Source organism: Triticum aestivum, chromosome 6B, assembly GCF_018294505.1.
Source record: "Triticum aestivum cultivar Chinese Spring chromosome 6B, IWGSC CS RefSeq v2.1, whole genome shotgun sequence".
Lineage (NCBI taxonomy): Eukaryota > Viridiplantae > Streptophyta > Magnoliopsida > Poales > Poaceae > Triticum > Triticum aestivum.
In genome coordinates, this window is record NC_057810.1 from 730,436,413 (window position 1) to 730,445,599 (window position 9,187).

The window sequence follows — 9,187 nt, forward strand, 5'->3', positions numbered from 1 at the left end:
AAAACGGTAAAGAAACGAAGGAAACCAGCGAAAAACAAAGAAAAAAACAAAAAAACAGAGAAACCCGGCAAAAAATTAAACCAAAAAGTAGAAACAAAAGAAACGATCACGAACCAGCGAAGCGTTCGCACGTCATGAGCCAGCTAAGCAAAAAAAAAAAAAAGAGGAAATGGGTCGGCCCAGTTTCTTGGCGAGGAGCTATTCCTATCAGGCGTGAGCAGCTTACATCTCGTGTGAAGTGAGATATAGCTTTCGCATGTTATCTCGGCTATTTGTTCTTTGCTTCATATATTACATTATGGATCTAGTGAAGTGTATGCTGATCCAATCAACCCACGTCCACTAGTGAGTTAAGAGGTCTATCCCGATTATGTTGTGGGGAACACTTCCCTATAGATGCCTGCTGAGAAGTATTGATCAAATTCATCATATTTGAGATACCCGATTTTCTGGCCCATGCCACATAAGAATTCGCCAGCCGACTCCAACGATTATGAAGGGATGACGTAAGGGGCATGATCCAACGATTATGACATGTAATCATATGGTGCGGAAAGTGACTAATCCATGCCCTCGCGTCAGTCGACCCAAGGTGCTACCCAATCTGAAAACTACCTGCACGCGGGCCCAATAACTTGCAAAACCCAAAAGTGCAGTTTTATACCATTCTGATGAAAATGAACAAAAAAAAAATTAACTAACCTGATGTTGGATCTTGAGGTGTATCTCTCCTTGTGTGCGATTTGAGTAAACTTGTGTGGTGAACCTTGTTCTTTTGTGTTTCCTCTTGTGTTCCTTTTGTGAAGATTAGGCAACATCCAGGACTTGGTCCTACTCCTACATCAATAATGCTTCATGGACAGAAACTGGGAAATAAGGAAGTAGAAGGGCATCATGACAATTTTTATTATCCCGGAGAACCACCCTATTTCAGCTCTGATTAAACAACGCAAAAAAATGTTGTACCCATGGCTTCATTCGCAGTGGCTTGATACAAAACATGGACTAATAATTAACCAAAACCAGTAATTGGTTGACAATAGAAATGCACATAAAAACAACTTTGGATGACAAAGAAGATTGATGATGCAGAAAACCGCCAGATCCCTTGTAGCGTAGCTGGAAGTCACAGATGGAGGTCGCACAGGTAATTTACCCAGGTTCGAGCCTCCATGGTGGAGTAATACCCTACATCTTGCTTGTGTTTGTCATTCATGGTGGGCATACCTTGAGCAAGGGATTACAGAGAGATGTAGTAGTAGATGGAACTGAGAGCCCCCTAGCCTCCCCTTATATACATGGTGGAGGTTGGGGTTTTACAAGGGGAGATTTGATCTAGCTAGGTCGCCACCACCACCAACTTAGGAATTAAGATGGGCAAGGGAAGTCGCCCCCCCCCCCCTTACTCTGGGCTCCCTCCTATTGTTGGATATGTGATGGGCCTCGTGGGCCTACAGACAGGCCCCCACCGGGCACCCTGCGGTGAGCACCCCTGGTCTATGGCGCCGTCAAAGACATTAATAGATAAATGTCGAATGACAAGGCAAATTAGGTGAAGGCTATTGATTGACAACACTAGAATAAAAAAAATTGACTATGAAGATATGGAAACAAAAAAGTAATTAATAGCAACATGAATCAATTTAAAATGAAAACCAATGAATGAACAGTGAGGAGAAAGAAAGGTTGAAAATGAGAACAATGAAGAAACAAATACATCACAAACTTGTAAAACATAACTTTGGCTGAAGAGTGAACAAAGAGGAACTATGAAAACTAAAGTATAATAGCACAACAGAAAAGAAGAAAGTGAAGATTAATGAAAAAGGAAAACACTAAGGGAGTATAAATTGACTAATGACTGGAGAGACCTAGTTAGCAAATCGATGATGTCACAACAATGGAAACAATACACAGCAACATTACCTTCACCGATCCAAGAAATACCATCAATAATGTAGCTCAAAATAGGTGCAGAGTCAAATGATTGTAGCTTCAAAGAAAGAGAACATTAAGAAATAAAAATGAGAATCTCAATAGTGATATGATAGCCTATTTGCTTTCTATGCTTATTGCATTCTCTCTCATAGAATTAGAGAATACTAAAATAAAAAACGGGAGTCTCAAAATTGATAGATAGCTAAACTATATCAAGACTCATACAATGATGAATTATGCAAGCATAAAGACCGGCAAACAAAAGTACCATAGCCTTATAGATCTAGGAGATTATACAATACTTGGAGCCTTGTAGAGCTAGAAGTATTTATGATACTAAAACACACGAACAAAAAGGACCACCTACCAAAATCCTCTGCATGGTGGGAGGCGAAACTAAATCATTACGTGGGCGCAGTGCATATAACTATAGGGGGAATCGAATGAACAGTCATAAGAGGATGTTTTCTTTTGGCTGGGCATGCAGGAGGAGAGAGGGGGAGCGGAGGGGTAGCTGCCGACAATCTGCCTCCACGCATGTTAAAAATCCAAAACAAAACCAAGAAAAATAATTGAGCGGGGAAAAGGGAAACATCAGCTCCGTGTCGCCCCACGACGACCGCCGATCCGACCCCTCAAATCGGGTCGGCTTTTGGAAGAAAAACCTCATGTCCAATGAGCAGACGGGCATAACCAGAATGCCAAGTCGAGCACGTGCCGAGAATCACGCCAACCCCCGTTCAAACGAATGAAAAATCGATAGGACGCTAATAGAGAATCACTTGATGAAAAATTAGCAAAAATATTAATTTTTCACCCATGCATGAGATGTTTTGCTACACTTGTAATAGTTAATCCTCTCTTCTTTTCGTTGAGGTAACTGAGCATACTGCAATTTTAAGTTTGGCTCCCAGGCTCCAAGAAGCCTGGTATTTTGAAAAACTCAAAAAACACACTTTAAACTTAAAAGGAAATCAAATTTATTCTGTGAAAACATACACGAGTTCACCACATATCCATAAATGTTCATTAAATAGTATGGTAATCTGTAAGGTACAAAACATAATAAAATTTATGTCCAAAAAATAAACAGAAAACCATTTTGACAATATGAAATATATTATTTCGAAAATATGCATAGTACACATGTATTTGTATATGCACACTTTTTCAAAATATTTTGCCACATGAAAATGAGTTTTGTGAGAAAAAAAAAGAGGGGGCTACCTAGAGCCCATCTAGCAAAAGGCAAGAGGTTTTTTAACCTTTAGTTGTGTTCATTGGATGGTTTTTACCATATTTTAAAATTATATTACTCCTTCCAATCCATGTTAATTGATGTTGGTCTAGTACAAAGTACAAAGTTGTACTCCCTCCGTTCCTAAATAATTGTCTTTCTAGAGATTTCAACAAATGACTACATACGGAGCAAAATGAATGAATCTACACTTTAAAACATGTCTACATACATCCGTATGTTGTAGTCCATTTGAGATGGCTAGAAAGACAAATATTTGGGAACGGAGGGAGTACTTACTTTGTACTAACGCAGCGTCAATTAATATGAATCAAAGGGAGTAGCATATTTGTACCCCCTTGGTTGTGATTATGTGATAGTTTTTTACTCTATTAAAATAAAGACATTACATTTTATACTTTAGTGGGGATCCACATGTCACAATGATGTGGCAACTAACCGCACTTGTCAATTAAGAGCGGTATGATACAACTAGCCGCATATATCTTGGGCGGCATAATATGAAAACATTTCAACGAGTTCAACAAGATTTGTTAAAATTTGACTGAATTTAACACAATCGAGGTTAAAGAGTTGACAACCAAAACGTGGTTAAATATTGGAGCTCAAAGAAAGTGTCGGCCTCCCGTTTTTTAGCCGGGCAGCCTCGGGCTCGTTCTCCTCCTGCCATTGGAGACGCACCGCACGGCTAGCTCTCTCGGCCTCCGCCATGCCGCGCCTCTTCTCCTGGGCCGGCCATCGCCTACCGAGCCTCCCCTGCGTCCCCTGCACCGGCGATGCGGCCGGCCCGTCCAGCCCCTCCAGCCAAGCCGCGGAGACCTCCATGAGCCTGCGCCGCCGCGGCGACGGCAGCGGCAGCGTGGCCGGCCGCGCCGCGCGCAAGTTCACGCTGGAGCAGCTCTCCGCGGCCACGGACGGCTTCTCCGCGTCCAACCTGCTGGGCCAGGGCGGCTTCGGCAGGGTGTACAGGTGCCACCTCCGCCTGGACGGCGACGACGACGATGCCGGCGGCGCAATGACGGCGGTGGCCGTGAAGCAGCTGTGCCGCGGCGGCGCGCAGGGGAGCCACGAGTTCGTGGTGGAGTGCGCGATGCTGATGACGCTGCGGCACCCCAACCTGGTGTCCCTGGTCGGCTACTGCGCGCAGGCCCAGGAGCGGCTGCTCGTCTACGAGCTCCTCCCCCGCGGCAGCCTCGACGCCCACCTCTTCCTCCCGCTCTCAGGCGATGGTGACCGGCCGGCGCTGGAGTGGGACACGCGGGTGAAGATCGCGCACGGCGCGGCGAGGGCGCTGCGGTACCTGCACGAGGCGGTGTCGCCGCCGGTGATCTACCGCGACCTGAAGCCGTCCAACATCCTCCTGGCGGACGACTTCAGCGCCAAGCTGTCCGACCTGGGGCTGGCCCGGATGGGGCCCTCCGGCGACGACACCCACGTGTCCACGCGCGTGATGGGCACCTTGGGCTACTGCGCGCCCGACTACGCGCTCACCGGCCGCCTCACCGTCAAGTCCGACGTCTACAGCTTCGGCGTGGTGCTCCTGGAGCTCATCACGGGCCGCAGGGCCTTCGACGCCGACGCCGACGCCGGCGACGAGAGGCGGCTCCTTGACTGGGCCAGGCCCTACCTCGCCGACGTGCGCAAGATGTACGGCCGGCTGGCCGACCCGGCGCTGCGCGGGCGATTCCCTCGGCGCGCGCTCTACCAGCTGGCCGTCGTCGCCTCGCTCTGCCTCCACGACAGGCCCAACCTCCGGCCCACCATGTCAGACGTCACCCGGGCCATCGACCACGTCGCCTCGCAGCCTTGGCAAGCCGCCCCCGCCGGCGCCGGCGCCGATGCAGCCCATCATCGTGCCAAATCGTGCCAAATATGAAATTCAATCTTCTTCCTGTAGAAGTATATATATATATATATATATGTGTGTGTGTGTGTGTGTGTGTGTGTGTGTGTGTGATAATAATATGAAGGTATGTTTATGCCAAATCTAATTAATGAATAATGTTACAAAAATTCTTCCAGAAGATACTAGTTGTAGCTGGTTTAGTACAAAGTTGCACAATTTTGTACTAAAGCAACGACGATTAATATGGCTTGGAGGGAGTACATAAAATTAGAGAACTTTTTTGTCAATCATCGCCCCGAATGTCAATGCACGAATCTGATCAAAAACACCATTTTGGCCTCCTATATGATTTCCATGTTTCATGAAACGCATCACAATCATGTCATGAAAGAGTGCGAAGTTTTGGTGGACGGGTACATTGGTAGACTCTATTTCAAATGATTCAAAACAAAAAAAAAGATATTTCCAAGTTAAAAAAATAAAAAAATTATGTTAAGACTTATACATATTCGCGACGGATCTGTACAATTTTGTTCAAAAATATTATTGTTTGCAAGCTGTACAAGAAAAAATAAAATCCTGGCCCAACAACAACAAAAAAAAAGGGCCCATTTTCATGTATGTATTTTTTTTGTATATGCCACGTATGAAAGTATATTGTTATGAAAATTTTCCTGAACAGGTTATATATGTACTCCCTCCGTTCCTAAATATAAGTTTTTGTAGAGATTTCACTATGGATCACATACGGATGTATATAAATGTCGTCCGTCTGTTCCCGTGTCTCCTGGCCGGGCAGAGTAAGCTGCCTGCCGAAGGAGCTCCCTACACATAGATCTAGGCAGATAGAAGGCCTTGTAATTCAACTTTTTTCGTAGCCAAGAAACCCTAAACTGTTGTCATTTACTTTACTCTCTTTTCTTCTCTTGTCTTCTCTTCACGGCTTTAATTGTAGTAGTATTTGCAACCACTCGAGCTCAAAATGTCATTCACTTTTTTGTTACACTACTAGTTACTTATTTCAGCACTCTGCAGATTATCGTTCTGCTAAATTTAACTAAAGGAATCACACACCAATGATAAGAAAAGCTTTATTTTTTAACAAACTTGTCGCTCAGGAATGTTGGATTATATGGGCACAGAGGTGGAATGCTGGAGTTCCCCAACAGTTGCCTCATGCTTCAACAGGTTTGATTAGTTTATCAATGAAGCAACAAGACATTTGTTCATCTTGTTAATTTTTCCTACACCAAATTATCCTTCAGCCCCCAACATCAACCGAGGTAATCTGCAGAGTAATATTGACACTGGCTTTCAAACTGGGAGATATCCTCACAAGTGGTAATCTGCAGAGTAATATGGACACTGGCTTTCAACTGGGGCAGAACAAGAATGAACATGGCCGGGTAGCAATTATCAGTCAAAATAAATGGGTGGGTATGTAGCGAAAGACACACAGAAACTGAGATATTATTGTGTACTATATGTCTGTACCTCCATAGTGAGTGTTCCAGAACATGCAAGCAGATAGGGTAAGGTGATGAATCATATCCTCTGCTTTCTGTAAAGAGGCTAACATTAATGTTTAAAAATCTGGAATTAATTAATACCCAGGCTAGGTTTTGACTCGCATTTGTTCATATACTGGAATTAATCAATAATACACAGCAAGGAAATATGTGTTCATAAACCTGGTACAGGGCGCAGCTACAACAACACTGAAATTTGCAGAATCTTCAAGCTCTAACCTTCCTCTGCGATGGAGGGCGCCCGGCCCAGGAGAACAGCAGGCTCCTAGGTACTGGACCAAGAGTTCACAGTATCACTGTCATGGTAACCACAATTCTTGGTCAGCTGTTTTGTTATCCAGGTTCGTTCCCTTAATTCCAGGAAGGATCATAAGATGACTTTCTAGAAACATCAACATTCTTCTTCTTTAGAGTAGCTAGCTAGAATAAGGTTTTGTTTTCATAATAGGGAAGGCACAAAAGAAACATCTTGTGTTCGACACACCTAATAAACAGAGAAATAATATATGAGGATACAACAATTAGATAGGGGAACTTCCATACTGCTGCAATGCCAGATCAATTTGCGCTTACACCTAAAAGAATTTACAGACCAACCACTCCATCAACAGACAGTTTGCCCAGCAAATACGCAAATTATACAGTACTCCCTCTGTAAATTAATATAAGAGTGTTTAGATCACTAAAATAGTGATCTAAACGCTCTTATATTAGTTTACGGAGGGAGTAGATGACAAGACAAAAGCAAGACACGCAGACTACAATCTCTCTAGAGGATCCCACATATGCATAAGGCCGTCACTTGAGATCTAACCAAGTTACATGTACTTACTGCATACAGAAAGTGTTAGTTCCGGTGGTTGGAAGCAAGCTTGGCAATGAGCTCCTTTAAAACCGAGGGATAGGTGTCAAAGACATGATCCCAGCCATTAGATGCCATTAATGTTTGCAGGCATGAGGGGGACTGGACTTGGATAAACTTGAAGCACGCCTCTTTCAATCCATGGCAGTGGTGCTTCTCGGCTAGAGCAAGAGTGGACATGACCGAGCTCACACATATGTGCTCAGACAACTCACTTTCACAGATGCACTTGAGGCGTTGGACATCATATCTGTCAGCCGCTACCAACAAGTTTTGCAGCCATTGCAGCCACATGCGTGCCTCTGATAATGTGGTCTCCTTTTCTTGTCCTTGCTCCGTAATTTGTGACGTTTCGTCCTCCTCCATGCTATCATCATCCTCCATAGCAGGGAACGTGTCCGTGTAGATGAAGTTAAGCAAGGCCCTGAACACGCTTGCTTCCATGTCTTTGATCCGTATGACAGCGGCCTTAGTGGTGCCCTCCTTCATGGGGCCAAAGAGTTGTGACATGAAGACCCTGGATCGGGCTGCGAGCACACACCGGTGTGCAGCCATCGTCTCGCCGCCGACCTCAAATCTCACATCAGCGCCCACCTCGGTTTGAAGGAGATGTTCAAAGTGCTGGCACATGTGAGGCAGGAGCGCCTTGGTGGCATCGTCGTCCTTGGGGTTGCAGGAGGAGGAGACCATGATGTCGCAGCGGATGGTGAAAGAATCGTCCTTTAGATGCAGTGATGATTGTTCAAGGGCTTGTCTTGTCATGAACTTGCGTCTGGCCCGAGAAAACCCATTGAAGCTGTATGTTTCAGCTTGAGCAATGTAGACTGGATTCTGCATCTCAACCTGGTCTATGAAACTGAAAACGACCTTGGCTTCCACCACATGCTGCTGCTTCTTGTTGGCATCGTCTTGGAGACAGGAAAGCTCGAGAGAAATGAAGTCGGCACAGTCCGAGTCTTCACCGTTGGGGTAGTAGTTGATGATCCAACAATGGCCTCCCACCATGAAAGGACGGGAGCTGATGCTGTCGCCGGTGGGCGCCTCTTGCTTGGTGCGCGGGTAGTCGTGGACCAGCAGCAGGTGGTACCCGCAGACCGCGCTGGTGCCGACGGTCGACGCGGTGGCGGGGCACAGCTCGCCGTCGGCCAGGACAGATACGCCGGCGAACGACGACATGACCTACCTGCGAATCTACCTGCTCAGTCGCCATTGACGCTCCAAGATTTCAGAGTTGGGATGGATGGATGAGCTGAGGGCCAAACCTGGGCTTGCACCGGCGCTTGGCTTCTCCCTGGAAGCTGGAAACTACGAGGGGTTGCGCCGTCGTCGATCCTCCCGGAGATTTGCGGCGGCGGCGCCTCGTCTGTGCGTGCCTAGAGCAGCTATTAGGGTTACCATGTTTTGGGCTTTGAGGCCCTCATTGTACACGGGCTGCAAAATTGTTTGTTTTTGGGCCAAGCCTGGTATCAATTTTTTAGTTGAGCCTGATATTTACGACAGTAAAATTGAACCACTGTTCAGGGATGCAGATTGGTGAACATGGTTCCACGCACGCCTCTTACGAATAGTAGAGTTCAAAAAAGAAAAATTAAAAAATCTGAACATTTTTATAACACATGTAGTCAACCGGTATACCGGCGTATGGAGTTTCATGAAAAAATGTCATCCATCAAAATCTAGGCAAAATTGAAGCTATACTAAAAAACTATTTGATGAATAGTATGGTCTCAATTGTATTTTCTTCACTAAGGATA

The 9,187-nt window shown here is 45.4% G+C and overlaps 2 protein-coding genes across 3 annotated transcripts; one reads left to right on the forward strand and one right to left on the reverse strand.

Annotated features, from left to right (window-relative positions):
• Positions 1 to 3,877: 3,877 nt before the first annotated feature.
• Positions 3,878 to 5,072, forward strand: LOC123139837 (probable serine/threonine-protein kinase PBL7). The gene has a single exon (XM_044559536.1). It carries the CDS (start codon positions 3,906 to 3,908, stop codon positions 5,070 to 5,072), a length of 1,167 nt encoding a protein of 388 aa, XP_044415471.1. The 5' UTR covers positions 3,878 to 3,905.
• Positions 5,073 to 6,639: 1,567 nt separating this feature from the next.
• Positions 6,640 to 8,848, reverse strand: LOC123135287 (BTB/POZ and MATH domain-containing protein 2). 2 transcript variants are annotated; one of them, XM_044554340.1, is made up of 3 exons: positions 8,696 to 8,848; positions 7,404 to 8,616; positions 6,640 to 6,867 (listed from the first exon to the last, which is right to left on the reverse strand). In XM_044554340.1, exon 2 carries the CDS (start codon positions 8,607 to 8,609, stop codon positions 7,419 to 7,421), a length of 1,191 nt encoding a protein of 396 aa, XP_044410275.1. In that variant the 5' UTR covers positions 8,610 to 8,616; positions 8,696 to 8,848; the 3' UTR covers positions 6,640 to 6,867; positions 7,404 to 7,418. The 2 variants fall into 2 exon arrangements, with proteins under 2 accessions (XP_044410275.1, XP_044410274.1); XM_044554339.1 differs by lacking the exon at positions 6,640 to 6,867 and having other exon boundaries at positions 7,096 to 8,616.
• Positions 8,849 to 9,187: the final 339 nt, after the last annotated feature.

Coding starts and splice junctions, on each gene's coding strand:
- LOC123139837 (XM_044559536.1), top strand. CDS start 3,906: ATGCCGCGCCTCTTCTCCTGGGCCGGCCATCGCCTACCGAGCCTCCCC.
- LOC123135287 (XM_044554340.1), bottom strand. CDS start 8,609: ATGTCGTCGTTCGCCGGCGTATCTGTCCTGGCCGACGGCGAGCTGTGC.